Source organism: Alosa pseudoharengus, unplaced genomic scaffold (assembly GCF_046254945.1).
Source record: "Alosa pseudoharengus isolate Yale_2024_CS ecotype anadromous, Long Island Sound unplaced genomic scaffold, YU_APseudo_1.1 YU_APseudo_1.1_scf_11, whole genome shotgun sequence".
NCBI lineage: Eukaryota > Metazoa > Chordata > Actinopteri > Clupeiformes > Clupeidae > Alosa > Alosa pseudoharengus.
Window position 1 is genome coordinate 12,624,231 of NW_027468576.1, and position 26,978 is coordinate 12,651,208.

Consider the following 26,978-nt stretch of genomic DNA (forward strand, 5'->3'; position numbering starts at 1 on the left):
CTATGCCACGCCTAGTTTTCAATAAACACTCACAAGCATGTTTGCATTTACACACACACAGACACACACACACACACAAACAGTACCAAGCAGCTAGGGTGTGTCAAGGTATTGCTTCATCCAGTTTTACTGTTTTGATACAGAGTCATCTTCAGACTCACTATAGTATCTCTCTTTCTCTCTCTATGATATAGATTCAGAAGTAGTATTTATTTATTTATTTATTTATTTATTTATTTATTTATTTATTTATTTATTTATTTATTTAACAACTGCCCCTTGCCTTATGGCATTCAGTTCACCTGCTGTCTTTTCCTGCTGTCCAAGTAAGACTGCCATTGCCATTTTTTCTTGTTGTTTTAGATTTCAGAACCCTGAGATTAGGCGTGTAAGCTTGTCAAAGACTTCCTTATGGTTGTATATTTACAGTATCACAGTGGAGAAGAAAGTGCACCTCTGTCTTAAGCTCACCTTTCATGCAGTGACTACATATTCGTTGCTCTCTTGGCAACCAGGATTTTCTTAGTCTGTCTTTTTCTACGGCTAGACTGTCACTGAGTCTGTACAAGGTCAGGATCTGTCTCTGCTTTATATCTCTAACAGTAAAGAGATATTCCCTCAATTGGTATTCAGATTTTATGGAGGGTAACATTCTAATTTGCTTTGGTTTGCTCTCTCTCTCTCTTTCACACACATACAAAAATACACTCACATAGACTTTCTCTCTCTTTTCCACACACACACACACATTCCCTCTCTCTGTCTCTCTCTCTCTCACTCACACACACATACACACGTAGTAGGCTACACTCACCTGGTTCACCAACTTTCAGTGACGCAAATTCCGCCAACACCCTGTAGGGGTGTGTACGCTGTTGCAGACGCCTTTTGTGCACAAACTTTTACAGCATCCTTTAACTTTGTGTGGACATCTCGTCTCGTCAGTTTACATGAAACGGACTAAGAGTGAAGAACAGCCACAGGAACTGGTATATGATTTCAGAAAATAAATTTCCCGTGGCAATGGCACGGGCATCAGCACCCGTCACCGTGTTTATTCTATTTTTCACCTTGTCGGTAAGTAAGCTAGCCTATGGGCTAATGTTACTGATATGGTCTTTTAAAATGCCTATATTTCAGATATGCTTCCTGCCTTCGCTGTATTGTTATGTCAAACTAGCAGTTGACTTACAGGCTAGTCTAAACACAGTCCAAAAGTAGCATATTAAATAGCACTTTGTAGCCTGCGCATAGGAGACGTGTCTGGAGGCTATCTATCAACGGGGAATCTTTGTTGGTGCAGAATAGGCTAGTCTTTAGCCTATCTAGGATAGGAAGAATGAGCGGAAAGAGGCTATTCTGTTTTACGACACTAATTAGGCCTAGGCTTTGCGGATTGCAGTAATAGCGTTTTGGTGGAAAAATACAGATTTTTCGGTGGGTGCGGGAGAGGTCAGAAGCAGAGCCGGACACGCACCGGTAAGGCCAGTTCCACCGATGTAGGAGGGATGTCTCTCTAATCCAGGTGATCTGACTACACAGAGCCTGTTTGTTTTGTGCACTCAGTTGCTATGACAACCAGGTGTAGCCTGTCCTAAGTGGAAGAGTGAGGGTGTGTGAGATGCCTTTGTTAACTTCTGTGGGAAATAGGCTGACTTCTCTGTGGCAAGGGTCTCTCTCTTGTGTGTGTGTGTGTGTGTGTATATGAGAGAGAGCTTATTTAAATATTGAAACGTTCTAATGTATAATAAGCCTAGTCCTTCAGACACTTAAAACCTTTACACATCCAAAACGTGCTTATAAATTATATGAGCAAATTATATATTGTGGGCGGTCGTTCTTCCTCCAAGTTCGGTCCTCTAAGCTCAGAGAGCTTTAGGGTTCTATGCAGTATCTTAGCTGTTCCTTGGACTGCACTCTTCTGGATCGAGATCTCAGATGTTGTTTCTGGAATCTGCTGGAGGCACTTAGTTTTGGGGGTCACAGCCAGCTACATTCATATTCCACATCTTGTCCAGCTCTTCTTTCAGTCCTTGGTATTTTCTCAAGTTTCTTGTGTTCCTTCTGTCTGATGGTGCTGTCATTTGGTATTGCCACATCGATCACCACAGCCTTCTTCTCTTGTCTGTCTTGCACTATAATTTTCTGCTGTTAGCCATTACAAATTTGTCAGTCTTTATCTTGAAGTCCCACAGGGTCTTAGCTAGGTCATTCTCCACTTTCGGGGGTGTATCCCATTTTGACCTTGGGACTTCAGCCGTATACTCGGCACAGATATTACCGAACACTATCCCAGCAACTTAGTTATGGCACTATACACATTGTATATTAATGTGTACAGATATACAGTATAATTCACCTTGTGTTACTTGCATGGCCTTATACAAAACCCTAAGCACAGTTTCACAAAGCAATAGCAGGTTGTCATTAGAAATGAATAACAAATGAGTCATTAGAATATAGAGGACAAGTTCTGACGTTTAGTTGTTTTGTTTGGCTTCTGGAGTCCACTATTGTTGTTAGACCCATTTAGTATGAGCAAAACCTGATGCTTGAACTTGGTTCTTCGCCCAGGATTTGGTTAAGCAACTCAGTGGACCAATCTGTCAAGGATTCAATCAATGAGTGTTTCGATGACATTCATTTAATTATTAATTTAGCAGACACTTTTATCTGAAGCTACTTAGTCAAGTCAAGTCAAGTTTATTTATATAGTGCATTTCATACACAGAGGTCATTCAATGTGCTTTACAAAAGCAAACAGTAATAGCTAATAAAATCATAGAAGGGCAATAGTCAAAGAATAGTTTAAAAAGTAAAGAATAAAAAAGAAGGTAATAGTGCATAAAGACTTACATATATAAATTATAGAATTATAGTACATAAAGACTTACATATATCAATTATAGTACATAAAGATTTACATATCTCGATTATATTTCACAAGGGCCATTGGAGACTTTGACGTTGCTGATAATGTTAAAATATGTTGTCCAAATATAAAAAAAATGTTAAAAGCATCTTTTGTTTGTCACAGCACTTGGGTTGAATCACAGTTGTTGTGTGTCACTGCACTTGTATTTGCATGTGCATGTGTATAGCCTATGTCTGTATTTTTGCTTGGAAGAGATTTAGGTAGATGTGCTGATGTATAAAGAATAATCTGAAATCCTGTACAGTGTACACTTATTTAATAATAGATTTACAATCCGGGACTGAAAACCAAATGATTTTCATTTTGGTTCGTTCTGAGCAAAAACATTATTTTTCCATTCCCATTCCAGTGTTCCTCCTCTAACTGGTAACCGGATAAAATGCATTTTATCTACTCATAGTAGGCTTATCTTATTATACAGGGGAGACACTGATTCATAAAATGTGTCCTGTATTAATCCTATAAAGGGTCTGGGGAACGTTGTGTGGGCAGGTGACTTTCCAAGCCTATGGACTTTTGCATAATATTCACAGAAAGGTTAATTGGAACGATCAATACCGTAATTAACCGGTTATCTAAAATTGAAAATAGCTTTCACTCTGGAACAAATGAAATTGGTTTTGTTCCTGTTTTCAGATACGTCCATCCAAACATGTTGTACGTCCCGTTTTCATTCATTGAACCGTTTCTAATCCCTGATTACAATAAACATGTAACAAAAATGACAATAGAATTACCGTTATATGTTTACTGTAAGCTTCACATAGCGCTTGTAGTGTGTAGTCTGTCATTGATGTTAGTCAGGTGTGCTATAATATGTTTTATTAAGGCAGTGAGACCGAGACCAGTGTAGTTGTAAAGTCTCTGTGTGTGTGGTATATCATAATACAGGAATGTCAGTAAATTCTCACCGCAAATATGTCAATATTCTCTCCAGTCTCCTATTATGAGTTTGCCCTGGATACCGTGAATTGTGTTTGTAAAGCGAGTGTGAGAATGTTGTCTTAGACTTAGTGTGAACTGTATGTATTTGTTTAATGTGTGCCTTTGTGTATGTGGTCTGAAACAGGTGGTTGTGGCTGAATGGATTATTCCCCCAAAGGTGCTGACTGAAGGCCAGGACTACACCAAAGATGACTACATCTCCAAGGTGTGTCTATCTCTGCCTTTTTCTCTCTGCAGGCACACACACACACATACTGTACACTCTTGCAAACTCACACACACACACACACACACACACACACACACACACATGCACACATACTGATCAATATATTCACATTCCCCTAGTTAAATACACTATAAACCCAAGTTTAAATTATGTGTTGGTAATAACAGACACAAACAACTATGTCAGTATAAACATGTAACCAATGTAATTACCGTTTGAATGATTTGCCACTTCATTGAGAAAAAAAAACATAGAAATAAAATGTGTCACGAAGATAGAGGCACAGGCAGACCTTTCACAAAATCCAGTTTGTTTTTGCTTCCTTGTTTTTTTGTGTGTTTGTTTTATTAATGGATTGTTTGTTTGTTTCTTTGTTATATCAGATCCGCTCAGATCAGGAAGGTTTATTCAACAAGCCGGTCGTCTATAGCCTGAAGGGTATTGGGGCTGACCAGGACCCTGTCAATGTGTTTGTGGTGGATAAGACCACTGGAAAGGTCAGGGTCACCCGCATACTGGACCGGGAAGAAATCCACGAGTACAATGTGAGTGTAAAATCGTCTTTGCTCTTGAATTTAATTGAATTTTACGTAGGAATAATGCTTGTCTCAAAAATGCGAAACTTTTTGAAGTTCTTGTGTGGACGGGGCCTAAATGACCAAATCTAAAAAACCCTCTGTCCTTTACTGTCTTATACAAGGACGGTATGGCATACTGTAGTATAACAATATGCTGTGTTTCTTGTGAACACACTTTTGCTTTGTACTGTATATGTCTTTACACAACGATCAGACAGTAAACCTTCTTATGCTTGGTCCTCTAGCTCACTGGAATAGCTTATTTTACGGATGGCTCAATCGCAGAGAGCGACCTCAAGCTCAAGATTAAGGTGAAGGATATCAATGACAATGGCCCTGTGTTTTCCTCCATTCCGCCTGGCTCAGTGGAGGAGCTCAGTCCCAGAGGTGAGCAGCACCCTTTCACCACAGTTATTCACTATGCTATACTATATTTACTATACTGGGGGGGGGGGGGGTTGTTTATGTGTGTGTGTGTGTGTGTGTGTGTGTGTGTGTGTGTGTGTGTGTGTGTGTGTGTGTGTGTCCGTGCGTGTGTATGTGTTTCTGCGGTGTGGTGTGTCCACTGGGTCTGCTCACTTTTGTAGAGTCACCCTTCTTACATGATGAAACTGCTGAAGCTACCCTCTTTTGTAGAGTCACCCTTCTTACATGATGAAACTGCTGAAGCTACCCTCTTTTGTAGAGGCTTGATTTTTCCTGGTCAATCTCAGTTTTGCTCTTCTGGGTTTAAGCCTCAACACCCTGTGGCAAGAACTACATAGACAGAACCAAATTAATTTCAAATGAATCTAGACGGCGCTGGGTTTGAATTCATTGAATTCAACATGGAATTTTAGAACCTTACATTGTTGCGGAACAGAATATTATTTTAGAATGTTCAAGACTCCCCTGCTGAAGCCACGCCTGTAATGATTAATTTTAGGGCTGTCAAAATAACTGATTCATTTCGATTAATTAATTTGAGAAAAAATAACTGATTAAAAAAAATAATGCAGATTAATTGATTCCGTATGACTTTTGACCCCGAGCTGTTGTAGTCAGTAACCATTAGACTGTAAAATGAAGGAGAGAGAAGAAAATGTGCTGCTTAGATCATTGATTGGAACATTTACTTTTAAAAAGGTTATATCTGTGGCCTGAAATACCTTGTATGTGAAAAACAACTTCTTCCCGAAGCACTTTTGAATTTATTTCCTCAGCATATTAGGTCATATCATAGATTATTATGGCCATTATTAAAATAATAAGAGTTTTTGAACTTTAATGTCACTAATGCTGATTATTCAATGATTCATTTGAATTTAAATATTTAAAATACTTTCACAGCAAAAATTATATATGCGATTAATTTAGATTAATTAATCACAGAGTATGTAATTAATTAGATAAATTTTTTTAATCAATTGACAGCCCTAATTAATTTAAAGGATTCATTGGATGAATTGTGGAAATTATAGGTCAATCATGGAGAAATTATGGGTCAGTAAGGTCAGTTATGTTAGTGTTTGTGACACCCTGCTCGTCCTGCTCCCACCACAGGTATGTCCATCATGCAGATTAGGGCTGTAGACAAAGACGAGCCGAACAACCTCAACTCTAGGATCAAGTACACCCTAACCAAGCAGGAGCCTGCGGGGGAAAAAATGATGTTCTCGATCACTTCCGATGGAGAGCTGCGTGTCAAAGAGCCTGATCTGGACAGAGAGGTTGGCCTACACCCCCCTCCTACACACACCTACACACTTACACACACACACACACACACACACAGGAAATATATGGCATATATAAAAATGGCTTCACAGAGTCACAAATTGGCTCGTGTTGTCATTCAGTACATTGTTAGTGCAGGAGCAAACAGCAAATCCTTTCTTTGGTTTCTTTCCCAGAAGGCACACATGCAAACATAGAGCCTTTGCATAACAGCCTTTGCTCAGTGAGGCCGGTACCAATGCTTTCCTCTGTTTCCCCTCTCAGCTGACCGCTTCCTACGGTCTGACTATAGAGGGCGCTGATCTCTACGGAGCCCCTGGAGGAAACACTGGCACGGGGATGGTCATAGTGAATCTCGTCGACGTAAATGACAATGTGCCAACCCTGGCACTAGACGAGGTAAAGAAAAACAAACCACAGGCCAAAATGCAGAGGCGTGGAGGAAATATATATTTTTATTACTTATTTTGTTATTTATTTATTCAAGGATACAAGTATTCAATAATTCAAAAACTACCTGTGCTAAGCTATATTATGTAGTATATGTTATACTGAAAGTAAGGCTCAAAATGGCTCGCATTTGTTATTATGGTAAGGCTCAAAATGGCTCGCATTTTTTATTTTGTTCACAAAGCGGCAAAGCAACTGATTAGATCAGCTGATCTCAGTTTTCAATTGATCAGCTGCTCAGCTGTATCAGGTACTCTCCTGAGTGTGGATGGTGGGGGGGGGGGGGGGGGGCTTTGGGTTACAGAGTGTCCCATTGCAGTACGGCAGCTTGGGTTTCTGCCATACTTTCACTTTCTAAGCAGATCATGACTGTATCCAAGACACTGCACACTCAACGTGTGTTAACATAATTGTTTATATTGTCACAGAAAGAGAGAGAGAGAGAGAGAGAGGGACAGAGAGAGAGACAACTTGTTGAGAGAGAATAATTGGAGTATTCATGTCATATGCTGGCATAATATGTTTATTTTGGAGCAATATTGAGCGACTCTGTCACTGTTATTCAAATACTATAAACAACACACTGCCAGCGCCAAACATATATGCAAAAAGAGGAGAGAAGAAAATGTTGACTTTTATCATAGGTGTCTCAGTAATGGGTAGATTAGGAAGCACTTTAGCCAGTGAAGTCAAGGAGAACCCAGCTATAATATTTGCATCTTTCATAAAATCATTTGCATATTTCACTGTCTCAATATGTATATTGAGTGTATCTGTGACTTGTCTTGTATACTGTATCGTTTTTCTTTGTGTGTGTGTACGGAGGACACCCTCAAAAATGAGATGGCCCATCTCAAGGGGTTTATCCTAATAAACTTAGTTTCATCAAATAAATTGACCCAAGCTATGCTCATGTCATTTGTGAACTGTGTGGGATTAAATAATTGATCCCATCTGTAGTTAAAAAGGCCTTCCATATGTATTTGGTCAATATATGTTGTGTGTGTATATATATATATATATTAGCTGCATGGTGTCTCTAACTGTGAAGAGTGTCTATATAGTACTGACCGTGTGTGTGTTCTGCAGTATGAGGGCAGTATTGAAGAGAACACCAAGAATGTGGAGGTTATGAGGATCAAGGCTGAGGACCTGGACGTTGACGCTGTAAATCGGGAATTTGAGTATGTCATCGTCACAGGAAATGAGGCAGGCTACTTCAGCTTGGTAAAGGACCATCACACAAACGAGGGCATTCTGATGCTCGATAAAGTGAGTCTTACTTATTCATTTGGGAAATGCTTTTATCCAAAGCGACTTACATATTATAATTATCATGTCTTGCTCAAAGGTGGTATCTAGCCCAGCTCCTTATCCACTACGCTACCACTGAACCTTACCATAGCACCTACACACACACACACACACACACTCACACACACTTTATACACAGCACCTAACCATGCTCTACTCGTTTCTTGCAAGTCATCATGTGAGACCTAACCCCTTCCTTGTCTGTTTCCTGTAGGTCAAGGGGTAGAGCAGTTTGATGGCTGGGAAAAACTCATTCTAATGCAAATGTCTGTCTGTGCTGCACTGATATAGATAAGCACATGTGCTAAATAAATACATATCAAATGTAAATAGGAGCAACAAGCACATTTCACTATGAGTGCTTGAAGTCGTGTTACACAGGCCATTGTTTTGAACAGAGTTGCCAGTCAAAAACAGGACTGGTTTCCACATCCTACTGTATGTTCTGTTTGGATGAGTGCAACAAGTTGCCTGCTAAACATTTCTCCCATTCCATCCCAAAACAGCTTAAAAGGTTGCCCGGTGTGTCATCACCTTTACAATAGTGCCTGATTGAGTGTCTTCCACCATGTTGTGTGTGTAGGAAGTCAACTTTGAGGATGTGAAAGACCTGAAACTGGGAGTCGGGGTGAGGAACATAAAACCGTACCATGTGAGTGTGAGTGGAGGAAGTATAGGAAGCATCAACCTCGGAGGTGGAGGAGCAGGAGGCGGCGGAGGAGGTGCTGGAGGTGGAGGAGGTGGAGCAGGAGGAGGTGGAACAGGAGGAGGTGGAGGTGGGACTGGAGGTGGAACAGGAGGAGGTGGAGGTGGAACAGGAGGAGGTGGAGGTGGGACTGGAGGTGGAACAGGAGGAGGTGGAGGTGGGACTGGAACTGGTACGGGCGGTGGAGCTGGAGGTTCAACTTCCACCACTTGGACTCCAGTGTCCTGGACTGGCAAAACCTACCCTCTGAAGATCAACGTGCTGAACCAACCTGAGGGGCCCAAGTTTGACCCCAAGATTAAGGCCATCCCCATCTCAGAGCATGACACGACGGTCAGAATCCGGGATGTAATTGCCACCTACCCTGCTGTGGATGAAGACACGGGACTGCTAGCGCAGAATGTCAGGTCAGTGTGTGTGAATGCCTGTGTGTTTTGTTTATGTGTGTGGTCCAACATAGATTTGCTATCACTTTGGTATTACCCTTGAAGGCCAAATTCCTCATTAAAATAGTCCCCTTAATGACCACCATCAGCGCAAGGGAGAGAGTCTGGATTAAGTCTACTCCTGTCTGTTTATGAGTCCTATGGGAGGAAGGCTATCTTTGCTCTGTGCCATGGGCCTTAAAGGAGAAATCCGGCAATTTTTCACATAGATCTTCATTTCTCAAGGTCATCGAGTACTGTCAAAACAAAGAAAAAAAACCTCTTGCTGCTGCAGCGTTAGAGCTTCCAGACAGCTACGGTGCTACAATTTGGTGGCATGTTCTTGAGCCCCCCAAAGCGTAGCATTGTAGCTGCCTGACTGCTTTAGCTGTTGGCTGCAGCAACTCGAGCAAGGTAAAACTGATTGTTTTTCGTTTTTTTTTTATCGACAGTACTCGTGGCCTCGAGAGACGGAGGTCAATGTGAAAAATTGCCGGATTTTATCTTTAAATAATCTAAAACACATCAGATTCTGTTCCGCCATCAGTAGCATTTTTGCAAATGCTTCAACATGTTCAAGGGAGTCGACTCAGAGGAAATAGCCCTTCAGAATTCTTCAGAACTCCACATCAGTGTTAATGACAGCATTGTCATAAGAGTGTAACTTTCAGTCAGCAGTTTAGTTGAGTTTGGTTCTCTAATTGGCATGCTGTCTGTCCACCTTAGGTATTTGAAAGGAAACGACCCTGATAACTGGTTCACCATCGACCCTGAAACAGCGGAGATCAGGCTCAACAAGTTGCCAGACAGAGAGTCGCCGTATCTGAAGAACGGCACATACCTGGCAGAGGTCCTCTGTCTGACCCAAGGTATGTTCCTCACATACATACATGTACTGTACACACACACACACACACACAAACACACACACACACACTGTGTCAGAGTGCTTCCTCCAGTTTCACTGTCTTATGACATGTCATATAATAGACTTCTTATGTCAATAGTTATACATTGTGTGTGTGTGTGTGTGTGTGTCTGTATTGTAAGGTATCCATCACATTGCGTTCATGCTTTAAATGTTCAGTGTGCCGTTTTATCAGGGTAAACTAATTGGATATATCAGAGAGTACAGCCTACATGAAACATGCTCTGAGTCTGGGAGCCAGCCTTAATGACTGAGGTGAGCGTAAAGAGATCAGGCAGAGCCACAGTTCAGGAATAAAGCTGCCAGAAGTCAGATAAAGCAGAACCAGGACTGCCTGGAATGCCAAACACATAATTCCTTACTGCCTCCAGTAGTCGGTTAACCTGACCCTAGCCAGATGAATTTCGCTCCGCCTAGCTCCACTCATCCATCTGGAACCGATCCATTGAAGTGTTGCTTCAGAAGGCTGGGCCTAATCAAAAAATGCTTGCATATGATTGAATAAGCCACTTGTCCGTCATCCATTGACGTGCTACTTCAACCACTCACATCGAAGCCAACCCGTGACGCTAATAACAGTCTCACAGTCGCTTCTACGCTATGTCACATCTATGAAACTCCCGCCCTGCGTCCTGATTGGCTGTACCATAAAATCGGTTGCAGAAATCACTCTCAATGGAAGAGGTCCCAGATGGATGTGAGTGAAGCTAGGCGGAGCTTAGCGGAACGAAATTCATCTGGCTAGGGTCAGGTTAGTAGTCGGTACCTTCTGAGGGGAATATGTCTCATAGTGATTTATGGCAAGCTATTCCACCCTACAGTTAGAAAATAGTAGCTTCTTGTGTGTTATCACCCTATATATCCCCACAAAACTTCTGCAGCTGATTATTTACATTATGTCAATATTTCAATATTTTTTTGTATTGGAAGTTTTCTGAAATATTATGTATACATATGTAAATGAGCCATTATCTAATGAAACATGCAATAATTTGCATACATTTTAAGTACAGAAATCCTAACATTGGATAAAGTCAGGTTCAAAATTCTCCTTTTTGTTGTTCATTCTGGTGACATATTTGAGTAAAATGTTATTCCTGGAATTCATGAAATACTGAGAGAATGTCTTCATACATTTGCTGAAAACCCATGATATACTCTATAACATTTATTTACTTTAAATACTATAGGTCACAAATCATATGAACAACCTCTTCTATAAAATCCTCCAGTATAGGAGTATATCTGGTTGTGAATATGGCAATAATAGATTTTCTTTAGTGGCTATTGGCAGTATTTTTATCTTTCCAAAATACCCAAATTCAAAACACCCACTCTTATATGTCCAACATGAAAAACAAAAAGAAAAACTTTGAGCCAGACTTTATCCAGTGTTAAGGTTTCTGTACATACAATGTATGCAAATTATTGCATATATATTTTACATACTTATACATACAATTTCAGAAAAATTGCAATACAACAAAATATTGACTTAATGTACATAATCAGCTGTGGAAATGCTATTAGTTAAAATGTATTGCCCATTCACCTGTAAGATATTCCTCCATGGACATAAACCAGCTGATAAAACACAAAAAGCTACCCCAAATGCAATGATATTACATATTTTCTAATTCTAGGGTGGTATACCTTGTCAAAAATCACTATGAGACTTATTCCCCTTGAATGATTGACCAAAATTATGAGGTCTGGCTCAAGGATTGCAAGTTGTAAATAACCTCATTTACAACTGTGTAACACTCAGTGGGTGAAAAGAAGTATTTTTGCCACTAGAGGGGGCAATAGCAGCATATCTTTTTTATACTCACTTGAGAACAAGCAGCCCAAGCTCAACTACCAAATGTAGGTGGAATTACATTTTTGTGCCACTAGAGGGAGTAGCATGTTTTTGTTTGAGGAAGGCAAAAGCACATGTGAACCCAACCTGCAACTATATGGCACACACTTCCTGGGAGGCTTTTCAGCCAGCACCACCAGGGTGTTACACCTAGTGAATGAGCATGTTACAGTAAAATTCTGAAAGATGTACACGTGTGTCGAGGTTGAATAAAGACATGTTGGGCATAAAGAAGATGTTTAGTATAGAAGTGAACACAAAAGGAGAAGAATATAACAGAAGATCCTAATGCTGACGCTCCACTGGAAATAAATGTGATGGCTGAATCAGTCCATTCACAGGAGTCTGAACATCTTTCTTAGGAACTCTTTTGAATAAGATTATAATATTCACTGTCCAATTAGGCATTGGAACGTAGTTGTCCCTCTGAAAATAAATGAATCAGATACAGAAATAATAAATTGAGTAGCTTATAGGAGTTGAAGTTTGGGTGCCTTTTGCTACCTCTCTGTATTTCAAGTGTAAACTGTTGTTTAGTAAGCAAGTAAGTAAAATGGATTTCTAGAGCACATTTATACACAGCTTACGCTTACCAAAGTGCTGCACTGCAATGATTACAATTAAACGGGCGTGTCCTAGTGCAGTGGTTTTCAAAGTGGGGGCCGGGGCCCCCTGGGGGGCCGCGAGGGGGTGCCAGGGGGGCCTCAGCAAGTTGGAAGGAAAAATAAAAGCAACAAATAAATACATTTGAAATTTTTACTTTTTAATTTTACTATGAGGGTTGTTATACAATGCCATTATAATAATTTGTCGCATATCTGAACATTATATTTTCAATGATAATGACTGGGAATAATAATAGTAGAGCGATAGCTCTCATATAGCAGAAAGCCCCTAATGCCATTTTTATGCTTCATCGCGAAGTGGTTGTGGCTAAAATAATTATTAGGATTATCTTAATGTATTTGTACATTTGCCGTAGTATTGTCAATGGGTTTAAAAACACATCAAGGGGGTCCTTGGCCAGAACCTAGTGGTATTTGGGGGGCCTTGTCGTGGAAAAGTTTGGGAACCCCTGTCCTAGTGGTTAAGGAGCTGGGCTAGCATGCAGTAGTGTAGTGGTTAAGGAGTTGGGCTAGCATGCAGTAGTGTAGTGGTTAAGGAGCTGGGCTAGCATGCAGTAGTGCAGCGGTTAAGGAGCTGGGCTAGCATGCAGTAGCCTGTGAAGCCTAACAAGACATTTAACCTCAAGTTGCTCCAGGGAATATATTGTAATATAAATGTCATATATTGTGATATTAATGACATATCCAAGTGGCTTTGGATATAAGTGTATGCTAAATAAATAAATGTAATTAGATGAAAGTATGTATACACATACATCTACACATTAACAAGGAACAGCGTGGGACAAACAGAACTGTTTAGCTGCACTAGTCTTCACTCCCCTCTCCCTATCCTCCCTGTCTGCAGACATGCCCGCCAAGACGGCCACAGGCACCATCGCCATCCAAGTGGAGGACTTCAATGACCATTGCCCGGAACTGATCTCCCGCCTGGTCCCCATGTGCACGGCGGAGGAGGTGATCTACATCACAGCTGTGGACCCCGACATCAAGCCCAACGGCGCCCCTTTCAAGTTCACCCTCATCCCTGAGGGCACCAAGGGCAAGTGGAGTGTGGAGCATTTCAACGGTCAGTCGTTTAGCCGCCTCCCTCAGCAGTGCATGTATAACACAAATAGACATTTACATTTGTGTAAATAAAAATGTCTCTAAAGGGTTAATAAGATTGTCAATGCATACTGGTACAATGTCAGAAACAATTAAGCACACCAAAATGACGGGAGCATGTTGTTATTGATCTACTACAGTATTCTGGAGGGATTTTTCTTTCTTTTTTACGTTACAATAAAAGACGAAGACGAATAAAGTTTGGCACAGCAAAACAGATTAAATAGGCCTTTCACCGAGACAAATGCAACAGGGAAATGTGTAGTGGAAAAAAAACCTTTTCATATAAATGTCAGCTTGTCACTATCATCATTACTCATAATGTACTAAGTAACTGGAGACACAAGCAAAGACACAAAGTTTAATAAACAAGGTGATACAAATGGGTGTAACTTGAACCACAATCATTTTGGCTGTAATTACAGTAATACAGTTGCTGAGCTGGCTCATCCACCTGCAGGGCATTGTAGCCTGTTCTCACCACACAATAAAAGAGAACATTTTCAAACCCATCCACCTAAGAAATGCACTCTAGAACAGTGTAATCCAACGCTATCGTGTGCTCTCTATGGCAAAACATGTTCATAATCCGGTTTTGAGATCCTAGCAAATTCCTGCATGGCATCCAATTCAAGGCTCACATTGCATCCCAATTTGTTCAACAAAGAAACACCTTTTTTGCCTTTACTTTGTTCATGGCAATGCAGTAAAAAGTTGAGAATCATCATGTGTGCATACACTATAGTCACACATGCTAACAGGCAAACTTGGGTCAAGTCAGGTCAGATCAGTTCGTGTCACAGATATGGAGCGCATTGCTAAATAAAAAATGGCATTTATTTCCGTAAATCACACACCACATATTTCTGTAAATTGCAATGCTAGTACTAATACATGAAATGATGGCAGATCTGGATAGCCTAGACTCTGCTGAAAAAAACAATATATAATATGTGTGTGTGGCACTTACAATGACCGGAATAAATCCTTATGAATAAAGGTAGTGAAAATGCCCTAAAAACAGCTTAGGGTTCTAAGGGTTAAAGGAACATGCAAACTTGGGAAACAAGCTTATTTGCTGTCTATCCCGAAGTTAGATAAGATGATAATATACCCTTCTTTTTCCGATGCTATACAATAACCCAGGCTAGCTATAGGCTTACTAGTCTAACCCCTAATTTCCTGGTGTATTTCTATAAGTACTTAGTCTTTTTTTTGGTTGCTTTTGCGTACAGATACCACGGCCCTCTTGCGTACCCATGAGCCTCTATGGCCAGGACAGAACAAGGTGACCTTGAAAATCCAGGATCAGCAGGGCCAGGCCTGCCCAGACCTGCAGGAGCTAAAGGTGGAGGTGTGCACGTGCAACGACACGGACACCTGCAGCCGGCGTGGGGTGGGGCCTGACGGCAAGCCTGGGGCTAGCCTCGGCCCTGCGGCCATCGGCCTGGGCTTCCTGGGCGCACTTCTCCTCCTGCGTGAGTCTTTCTCTCTCTTTCTCTTTCACTTACTTATTCTCTGTCTCTCTCACACACACTCTCTCTCTTTTTCTGTCTCTCACTTTCTCTCTCTCTCTTTCACACACACACAGACATACACACACCACATTTGCATATCTCTCTCTCACACACACACACACACACTCTTGTTCACTTATTCCTTATTCCAACCCTCAAGGCCCCCTTTCCTCTCATCCTTATTTCACTCTGTCTCTCTTTTCTCCCCTTATTCCATTCGTCATCCCTTGTTCTTCTGGATTCCTCTTATTGCATTAACTGTTGTCAGACCAATGATGTAGAAAACATGTAGTTATACAATCAACCACACTGTGCAAGCATTAAGCGTGTCTCTCTCTCTCTCTCTCTCTCTCTCAACAGTCATTCCACTGTTGTTGCTGTTCTGCCAGTGTGGTGCAGCAGGCATGGGTGGAGAAGCTTTTGCCGAAATTCCCTTCGGTGCAAAGGAGCACCTGATCTCTTACCACACGGAAGGGCAGGGGGAGGACAAGGTAACCATTCCTCATTAATGTGACTGAACAGACAAGTCTCAACATCACCATTCTTATGAGTCATTCCAGGACAGTATAATGGTGCTACCGCCTGTGATTGATCTTGTTGTGGAACAGAATCTTCTGTTAGAATGTTCAAAACTCCCCTGCCGAAGGGCAGGGGCGTTTCTAGACTTTCAGGACAACCTGGGCTTAGCCCGGCTGGACCGGATGTAAATGTAAAGATTTTTTATATATATACAGTACATAAAAGGTGTTATTATAGTAGACAACAGACTACATTAGACTGCCCAAATTATTTATTATTGAATTACTAGGTACATACACGTTTAAGTGTGAGGTTGCATGTAAAGTATCATTAAGCAAATGTTCTGCACCTCCTTCTGTTGATCTCCCTTCTCTCTCCATTACCTGACTGCTCTTTTGTTGTTTGATCTGTGCCAGAGATCTACAAAAAAGACAGTAAAATGGTTGATGAGAGAGAGAGAGAGAGAGAAAACAGCTACCCTCTACAAAATCATGGAATCAGATCAGTGTGTGGCAAACCAACAAAAACATACTAGCCTACTACATTGCAGGATACAAAGAACTTTTGAGATTGCAATGTTCAGCTCTAATTACAAATGCTTTGTTTATGCATAGGGCATTTGCATACATTTCAGTGGACATTTAAACACATTCCCATGGAACATGTTCATTCCCATGAAGGGTTTTTTAATGCTGTTTTATGTTTATGTCATCAGCTTTGTAATCACGTTGATGGTTATATGGCTCATTACAGGGTGAATGAAAGCTGTCTCAGCCCCCTCTAGATATTTAATGGTTTATTGCAGTGTTGGGAGTAATGCGTTACAAAGTAACGCGTTACTGTAATTCCACTACTTTTAGTGGTAACGAGCATGTAACGAAGTATTTTTGTAAATCCAGTAACGCAATTACAATTACTGAAATTTCAAAGAGTTCGTTACTTGCGTTACTTTGTTGATCTTGAATGAACTACTGCAGACAAGATGCACATTTGCTGCTTTGTCTCCCGACCTTAGCTGTGTTTCCAGCGATTGTGTTTCATGTTTAGATTGCAGATGCATTCTTTACAGTTAATAGGAGCCTCCTCACATTTCTCCTTATTTCGGATTTATGCTAAAACACACAAGAGTGCATTACGCTACAATTTAAATGGGCATCTTAAAAGCCTTTTCCCTTTCGTTTCCATCTCGTAAGCTCCACTACAGTAAAAGCGCATTGTTGTTTATCTCCGCTCTTTTTCGCCTATTGCGCAAAAGCCTCGTTATATCAATTTCTCATTCTTACAACATAGCCACGCCACAACACCAATAGGCTACGGTAGCCTATAGCCTTGGCACAAGCAAGCACACGTTTAACTCGAGAGGAAAATGCAGATTTCACTTACCAGATAAAGAAACCTCCAAATAGCCTACCGTACGTAACAGCGACTTCAGTTATTTGCACAGTAGGCTATGTTTACATCGGAATTGACGTCCATGGTGTTATGGATTCATTTGTCTGCGACGGAACATGCAACTTCTCTCTGGAACACCTTATGAGCTGAAGAGTAACCTTCTGCATAGTGCGCGACAATCCCAAACTCTCGGATGCATTAGAACTTATTTCGGTAGGTCAGCACTTGTGCAGCGCAGGCTTTTCCCAAACTGGTGGTGCTTAAAATGCTATATAATACAACTGTGAGCAGACAATAACTGCTTTGAAAATAGGCCATTTAACATTGTTTCACATTACATCCCATTGAACGAATTCCATGTAGCCTACAGAAGGATTGCAATAATAATGATAATAATAACTTATTACTATATTGCAGAAGGCAAGTAGTAGGCAAGCAGTAGGCAGTGTACTGTACATATCTATCAAACCACCTAGATGGTGAGGGTGGCGCAAAACAAGGTCAGGGAGGCCTTCATGCATTGTAGAATGTTTTGTGGTCGGAAAAAGTTTGAAACTACAATAAATAGGTCCAAAAATTAGGTTTATTGTGTGTGTGACCGTTCAGTACTGTTCATATTGACATTTTAAAAGCAGACTTAAAAGTCACTCAAAAGTTACTTTCTCTAGTAACTAATTACTTTTGATATACAGTAATTGGTAACGTAATTGAATTACTTTTGAAAGAAGTAACTAGTAACTGTAACTAATTACTAATTTTCAGTAACTTGCCCAACACTGATAGTTTGTCACTGTTAAAACATCTCCCTTACGAAAAAATCCTACATTGCAGGCCTACTGTGTATCAAAATTGCATTTTTTTTGCTATAGTGTTAGAGAGTGTAACATCCTCGTCTGCTCCTCAGAACATCAGTACAAATGTTCAACAACGGGGGAAAACATTTAGCCCTTCTGGCTAAATTTAGTTATTTAGAGCTGAGTGTAATAAATCTCTCTCTCTCTCTCTCTCAAAACAAGCACTGAAATGTGTCGTGTCAATTAACCTGACCTGGGGGATATTCCATCAACCTCGCTAATGAAGGTGGCGCTTAACAGAAATAGCCTGGCTTGAACTAGTGTAGACTTTCACTTGGGGCTGAAGCCGTTCCATTAACTCAAGTTAGCGGCATCTTGGCCTCGTTTATTCAAGCGAGGTTTAGTTCAGCTTCATCTCTGCTCGTGCACGAGGTAGAAAAGTAGACCAAAACAGTAGATTGACGAAAAGACGATATATGTCGTAAAATTAAGACAATACTAGACGATTTCTGTTCGATAGGCAAGTGCCATCTACAGGATTTTCATCGAAAGTCATCAAATTAAACATCGAGAGAAAAAAATAAATTGCCTACAGAAATTGGAGAATAATGAAAGCATTTAAAATAACAATGCTAATGGTTTGAAATCAATTGCGAGTTTGATTGGCTTCACTCTTGAACACATAGACTATACAGTCTATGCTTGAACAAAACGAGTGAATGAATAAATAGTATAAACTCAAAAACAACTTATCTTACTTAGCATATATTCAAAACTATCTATAGCCTACGTTCTTATATTAAAAGAGTTCACTCCAAATTATTGTCTAGGTATAGGTGGTCATAAAATAAATTAGTATCAACATAATAGCCTATTGTCTCCCATAAGTCCCAAAGTGTTTGAAATAAAATTATCTGAAATGCAATGGCTTTCAATTCAATTTATGCCTAGTATTTAATCTGTGTAGCACACAGTTGATTTGACATTCATGAACAATCGTCGACTCATGAAGCAGTTTTAATTATTAACTGCCTAGGCTACAGAATAAATAATTATTCTTTGGCTTGCATCAGATATAATAGCAAAGCTGTCACTGAACAGCCTACCAAATGTGCATGACCGTAGACATATGTCTTTCATCAAAGATTATATCTAAAAATGCCATTATCAAGGTGATAAACAATGTAGCCATAATACTTCTTATGGGAAGCGAACCTGCGAACACGCAAGAAAGTAATTCCTTTCCTATGCCGTCTCGCTGCACGTTACACCACCACCGAACGTAAGTAACGCAGAGTAGCACGATTCCTAGAACCACACGCATGTGAAGTTAAAACATTTTTAATCGTATAATCTTCATACATTCTTTGGAGCTAGTGAATGTGTAAATCCATGCTTGGTGCACTGTCTGAAAAAAACATTTAGGCCTACTTCTATTTTTTAAGTTATAGGCTACAGGTGACGAGAGCACAGGTTGACGGAACCATCTTTTTGGACTCCGACTGATTGTTTTTTTTTTTTGCAACACAGCTTAATTTAGCTTGAAAGTTAACCTGCTACGGAGCAGGTTAGTTCTGTGGCATAAATTCCCATGGTTACCAAGCTAGGATTCACGTTAACCTCATTAATGGAACGGAATTCTCACTAAAATTAGCGAGACTTATCGAAATAAGCCAGGTTTGGCCTTTAGCGAGGTTGATGGAATACCCCCCAGATGCCTTGCAGTTGCCTAATGCTTACTTAGCCTACTACTAACAGGGCTCAGAATTGCACCAGACAAATGCTGGTAAATATTGAAGTTGGTTAGCCTAGAAATCTAGATGCACCTTAGCGGCGGCAAATTAATTTGCTCAGCCTGTACGTCTAGTAGCAAACCATAGGAATTTCTATTGGCTGACGCCGTGGACGTCATCCAATCACAGCGCTCTATTTTGTTAGAGTCTTAAGGCGGGCTTAACAGTATGACGACAGTCCTACAACGGTGAACAACAAGGAAGGTGGCTATGGCGAACGAAGAGCGGTTGTTTGAATCGGCGTTGGCGTTAACTTTGGAGGAGTTGGACTTGTGCTTTTCTTTGAAAGTTGAGCAACACAATGCACTTAAGTCATTCCTTTCGAAGAAGGATGTATTTGCCGTTTTGCCGACCGGATACGGATATGGTCGTAGCGCTGGCCTATTGCATGCCTAGGCAGTTTGAAAGACAATTCTCTGCCCGCCCCTCGGATTAAGAGAGGTGAATGGGTCGATTCCAGACTATACATTTCAATGATACAGGATGGCCCGCCAGGCTAGAAGTTGGTAGATTTCAGACAGAAAATACGGATTACCTATTGAATGGTGGGTGAATTTCGCCACTTCATTTGTCAGTGAAGATATTCAAGATAGTGAATGGTAGATATTTACATTTCAAAAAGTTGACTGCTTAGTGTTTACTAATGATAGCTTGCTAGCCAGCTAGCGATAGGATAGGTAAACAAACAACACCAACATAGCCTAATAGCTGGCCTTTATGGAGTTGGTCGGACAGGACTAAGCTTAGGCTATATTTCAGTTAGGCTATATTTCAGTATGCAAACATGAATTCTTACCCTGTGTTATCTGTGTTTGCATATTTAATACGTTTCATACACGTGTTTCAACCTATAATTTCAACACTGCATTTCGATCGTTGCTTTTACCTTACGCATGCCCGTTATGTATCCACCAGCTGCCTGCCTGCAGCCTAGGCTACTTCCAAAACTCCAAAGCTGCTTGCTGTCAGATTTGGTTCCGAGGGCACAAGTTCAGTGTATCAACAACACTCAATAACAGTTTATATGATGTGTTAATCAATTAAATTCCTAACAAGTTCAAAACAGCTAGTTCTGGAGTAGGCCATTTAACTAGCCCGCTTGCTTACGACGAGACTCAGGCTGCGCAGTCGGCACCCGCTTCCTTATTTGGGTTTTGGGTTGCCAGGTTTTAGCCTATGACAAAACGGTTGAAATTGAAACTAAGTGATCATGTTTGTGTAGGGTGTATTTCATACACAATCTGGCAACTTGAGAGATGTCAGACTAATAGAAAAAATTAATGGATCAATGATTTTAAAATGAAGTTTGATGACCATGCAAATTACCGGAGTTTTCCGGGAGAAATAACAAAACGGGAGGGTGCTGGGAGATGACCTTGAAATACGGGAGAACCCGGGAAAAACGGGTTTGACAGGTATGCTGGCGACGCCCCTGCCGAAGGGTTAGCACACTGCTGTACAAAGCCACGTGTACAGCAGTGTATCTTACCTTTAGGCCTACACCTATTATGGGGTAACTGAACATTAACACACCTTTGATTATGATTGAGCTGGGTGTGTCATTTCACTAAATGAGATTGACATTTTGAACTATAACCCTCATCACAGACACACCTTTGTTTATTATGCCCCCATGGAATATTTGCATATATTAATCCATTCCAATATTTGAGTCATCAGGGGAAAGCTTCAAAGGCTTGTTGCCGCTGGTTTCTGCCAGCACAAATACTGCAACTGTCTTTGCTGGATTATTGGATATGCCATCTCTCTCTCTCTCTCTTCCTTTCTCTCTCGTTCTCTACTTCTTTGCTTCTCTTTTCCACTTCAATTCAATATGCTTTATTGACATAAGAAATTATATGTTGCAATTCCAAAGCATTCACAGGAACAATGGAAAAAATATATTTTTATACATAAAATCACCTCTAAACATTGTTAGTTGCTACTCAGTGTAGTGTGTGTGTGTGTGTGTGTGTGTGTGTGCATGTGTGTGTGTGTGTGGATGTAGAGTGTTGCAGTATGTGAATTAATGTGTACATTCATAGGAGTGCCACTGTGTCATCACTCTGTTTGGCCCAGTTGCATAATGTGTAGCTAGTAGACATCCTATGGATATATAGCTTGAATTCTTGGAAAGAAGTTGGAGCAAATTTCTGTGTAATTTGGACAGCTAGTGAAGAGGTGAAGCTAGTGAAGACACAAGCACAGCCTGTTTTCTTTAGGCATCCAGGTTTGCCTATGCATGCCCATCTCAATTGCTAAACTGTGACTGCTAACAGAAAAGTTCTAATGAGGAGACACAGCACAAATAATCCTCCACAGAAATGAACGGGGTTAGTTTGTAACGCCAATATGGCACTAGTCTACACATATCCCGCCCCTTCCTGTATGCCTCCCCATTCACTTGAATAGGAAAATAGCTGCCCGATAACTGCCCAAAGTGCGTTACCAAGATGGGCGCCGAGTGGGGGGACTTGCCTTAAAGGACTTTGCCTGTACTTTGTCCTTGAATGTCTTAACATAATGTCATTTACCATGGTCAATTTTTTTTTTTTGTCTTTCGTTCTTTTCTCTCATTCTGTCCCTCGCTCCTCTCTCAGGAGGTTCCCCTCATGGCAGTTCCGGCGGTGGATGGGGGCGCCATGATGCAGGCGGTCAGCAAAGGGGGCGTAGCCGCAGCCGGCCCTGCTCTCGGTGGAGCCACGGCTGCCCTCTTTAACTCCAGGTCCACCATGGGCGGCGGCTTCTACGAGTCCAACATGGAGATGAACTACATGGACCAGACGATGAGCCGCATGGCTGGAGGAGGCCAGGCAAGCGGCTTCATGTCAGAGTACCGAGAGGGAGGTGGTGCCTACGACCAGCTGGCACTCCCTGATGCCTTCTTGGCGGACTACTACACCCAGGTGGGCACCCGGCCACATCTTCTCTCATTCCTGTGGTGTCTTGTTTTTTAATCGCCTGTCTCGCATTCTTGTCTACAGTTCAATAGCCTGTCTCGCATTCTTTTCTGTATGTCTCTGTCCATTGTTTTTTTGTCAGTCTATTCTGTCTGTTCTAAGCTGGGAACTTGTTGCACCATGTTGCTTGGCAATGGTTCTGAGAAGTGTTGTCTGGGCATATTCCCAAAAGTGTTTTTTTTTAAAACAAGTTTGATATGTGGTTAAACGGCCCTTTGCGGGTTCCCCAGAAACCATATTTCATTACGGCAGGACGACTGACATATGCAACGCAGAGGAGGTACTTCCTTCTTCTTTATTATCCATGGCGCAACATCATTACTTCAGTCTAGCTAACCAACCTCTTCTTGTCACCGGCAAGGAGGGTGGTCTGGTGAGATACCTTACTCATGCGTAACCTTAAGTTCTCTTTCAAGCATTCGTTCGGTATCTCACTATGGGATATTGTGACTTTATGGGGAAGCCCTGAAATAAAGCCCACAAAGTCGACATTCCTCGGGTGGAATGAGCTCGTAAAACAGCTGGGGGTTGTAACCCCTTGGTGGTATAGGCCAGGGTAATAGCCACCACAATCCATTGTGATAGCCGCTGCTTAGTGAGTGGTCTACCAGGATGTGACTTTGATGAAACAAAACGGCTGTTTTGTTTTCCTTAACTCCGCTGTTTTGTCCACATACTGTACAAGCGCAGTGCTCTGATCCATCTTCTTTGTTTTCAAGTAGCAGGGAATTCACGCGAAACAGTCGCAACTCTGCCATTATTATGTTAAGCCCGCCCACCGACTCTATACACAATGTGATTGGCCTGATCGAAGTTTACAGTAATTTTTCCAGCTCGCAAGCAAACGGAGAGTTGTTAGACTACCCTGGCTGCAAATTGCCTTTGCTGCCACTATCGCTTAGGCGTTTAGCCATAGATAAGGCCAACAATGCCGTCTAAAGTCAGAGCACTATAAGATACAACTCCATGAGTTGTATTTTAGACTACCCTTAGACTACCCTGGCTGCAAATACATTTGCTGCCACTAGGATGCGTGTAGAATGAATGTAAATGAATGTCTGCTTACTTGTGTATATTGCAGAAATCAGAATGTGTGGCACTGGGTGGCGCTCAGAAGGACAATCTGTTGGTGTACGACTACGAGGGGCAGGGATCTCCTGCTGGCTCCGTGGGCTGCTGCAGCCTCCTCGAATCCGACAACGACCTCGCCTTCCTCAATGACCTGGGGCCAAAATTCAACACCCTGGCCTCTGTCTGCGGAGGCTCCAAGGCCGAGACTGTGACAGCCATCTCCGCTCCTCCACCGCAGTCTGCCGCCATCTCATCAGAGGTTGACTTTGGCTCTGTCAACATGGAGGTTAGGAACGACATGGCATCGTCCACCCGGGTGGAGAGGACCGTCACCAGCGTGCCGCAGCAGCTTCCCGCCCCACTTCCCAGCATGCACCTACGCGAGACTGTTGCCGTGCCGACCCAGACTGTGCTGGTGCAGCAGCAGCAGCCCCTGTACTACATGGTGGAGCCGCAGCAGGTCCAGAGCACAGTGCTGCTGGCTGAGAGGCCCCAAGTGGGTCTGGGTCAGGGAATGATCCTGGTCAACGCGAGTCAGACAGCCACAGATGGGGTGCTGCTGCAGGGGGGAGGCCTGGTGCAGGGAGCCCAGGGGCTGGTGATGGCCCAGGGTGGTCAGGGATTGGTGTTACAGCAGGGTGGGCACGTTCAGGGTGGTCAGGGATTGGTGTTACAGCAGGGTGGGCACGTTCAGGGTGGTCAGGGTTTGGTGTTGCAGCAGGGTGGGCACGTTCAGGGTGGTCAGGGTTTCGTGCTTCAGCAGGGAGGCCATGTTCAGGGTGGTCAGGGTGTGATCTTCCAGGGCTCGGGCAATGTGCAGACTGACCTGGGACGAGGAGAGAACCTGGTGCTGCTGGAGCGAAGCGGAAGAGCAGGGGGCACTGCACTGACCTCTGGCCTCCTGCAAACATCCAGTCTCTCCGGCTCCCAAATGGTGCTGCTGGATGGGGCAGCGGGGGGGCAACAAGTGGGGCAGATCTTACAGGGAGGGCAGATTTTACAGAGAGCGCAAATCCTCCAAGGAGGATCAACTCTCCCTAGAGGGAGCATGGGGGGCTCTGAGGTAATATTCGTTGAACAATCAGGTCAAGGGTCAGGGGTCAGCAAGGGCTTGCGCAATGTAGTGACCACAAGCACAACATCAGTGAACGAGACTGCAGGTTCACACGGAGCATCTTCACTGCAGCCTTCGCGCAAAGTGATCGTTCAGGAGAGGAAAGTGGTCACTGATCAGAGTAGCAGAAAACCACAGCTATAAGCTGCGAAAGATTTTTCATAAAAATCTCTGGCAACAATTGAATTTTTGAATTCAGTAAGCCAATTTTTGATGCAATATGTATATAGTGTATAACATACCAATTTTTTATACACTATGTATATAGTGTATAACATACATTTTTATACAAAGTAATTTTATATGAATGTAAAATGCACCTTTGTGGCAAAACAATTTTTTTTAAATGGCAATGGCAATGAAATGAACAAAACATTGCATTGCATAGCCACATCCCTTATTATTATAGAATATAGATTCGTTTATAAATGGGACAAATGTATCTGAGACCTTACGCCTACTGTTTCAGTCTGTTTAGGCCCAGAGTGCTGCAGAAGTGTAGTTACTCATCCATCCACACACACACAATCAAACAAACACACACACGCACACACATACCTGTACACAGCCACCTGCTCAGACTAAGTTTTTCTTACAGGCCTGTTTTACCTGTAAACTTCCTTCTCGCCTTGTTTGGGTGCACCATGGGAGTTTGCAGGAATGTGTTTGCAAAGGTCAAGATTTTTGTGTATGTTCAATTAAGGGCTTTTGTTGGTTTATGGTTTGCCATATATATAGAATACATAGAATACATACATATATATGGGTATTCTATGTTTACTTTGGTTCCGACTTAATTCCACTGTCACAGCAATCTTTTTTTTCCATTCATTTTTTGTTATGCACTATTAAGTATTTCAATGTAAAATGTAATTTTGTCTTCAAAGGTATTGTTTTCATCTGATGCCAGTTTTCTTGGTCCTGGAATTTAAAATTACTTATGTAGTCACATGTCAACCAGTGGATTGAAATAAAATGTTTTTTGTTCGGTGTCCAAATTAATTGTTCTGTGTTTGTTGGAATTTGTTGGTTTCATTTTCATATTTAAAGGGAAAATAACAACAACCTATGGTCTATTGTGCAGTTTTGAGTAAGATCAAGTATTACAACTGAAACACATCTAAGAAAGCCTTTGGGGGCAACTTTGCTACATCAAAACAAATAGTTTTTTAAGCCTTTAATTAGGCTCAAAACATTAACCAACTAAAGCAGCCTATGTTTGCCTTTGTAAGTGTTATGAAGGTGTGGTTTATAGAGAAGGGAGTTTGCCTTTGAGGCTTTTCCTCAAAACCAGATGACACATGACACCATTCATGATGAACCTATATGACCCCTTCATGCCTTTGAAAGAGCTGCCACATAAATTTTTTATGTTGCATTGTCCGGAATGCGCATAGTGAAACATTTTCCCAATGTGCACTTAATGATTGAAGATTACTAATGAAAAGTATTTTAAAATAAGATTGACTTAAAATGTATTTTCATCAAATGCAAAGGCAGAGCCTGTAATCTTTTATTAATTACTGGAAGGCATTTTCATCTTATTTGACACTGTGGCCAGCTAGATCTCATTCTTTCTTCAGGCAAAACGATGTTGTGAAACACGAAAGGTTGTGAAAATAGATTCAGTTTCGTTGTGTATGTTTATTATTATTAATAATAATACATTTTGTATAGCGCTTTTGTTGACACTCAAAGATTCGTATTTTTTAAGGTTACATAACAGACAAAGGAAAAAAACATAGGTGCATGGACAAAGCAGAGGCAAAGCTAAAGAGGTGGCTAATGAAAAGGAGGGGAAAACTGGGGAAGTCTGTTACCAGGAAAAAGCAAGTTCAAGGAGGTGAGTTTTGAGGGCCTGTTTGAAGGATGGTAAGGTGCTTGACTGCTTGATGTGTTCGGGAGGGAGTTCCAATTGTTTTAATGTATCCAAATGTGGCTTATTGCTTTTCTAAAATGGTTAGGACATATTCCTGACAAGATTTCATAAAATAAAGG

General features: G+C 41.5%; 1 protein-coding gene across 1 annotated transcript; it reads left to right on the forward strand.

Annotated features, from left to right (window-relative positions):
* Window positions 1-847: 847 nt before the first annotated feature.
* On the forward strand, window positions 848-25,982 carry LOC143116738 (desmoglein-2.1-like). Its single transcript, XM_076278036.1, has 14 exons — window positions 848-1,077; window positions 4,005-4,085; window positions 4,493-4,654; window positions 4,933-5,074; window positions 6,230-6,396; window positions 6,668-6,802; window positions 7,943-8,125; window positions 8,751-9,280; window positions 10,025-10,167; window positions 13,561-13,782; window positions 15,056-15,298; window positions 15,698-15,828; window positions 22,436-22,741; window positions 23,877-25,982. Exons 1-14 carry the CDS (start codon window positions 994-996, stop codon window positions 25,122-25,124), a joined length of 3,777 nt encoding a protein of 1,258 aa, XP_076134151.1. The 5' UTR covers window positions 848-993; the 3' UTR covers window positions 25,125-25,982.
* The last annotated feature ends 996 nt before the right edge of the window (window positions 25,983-26,978 follow it).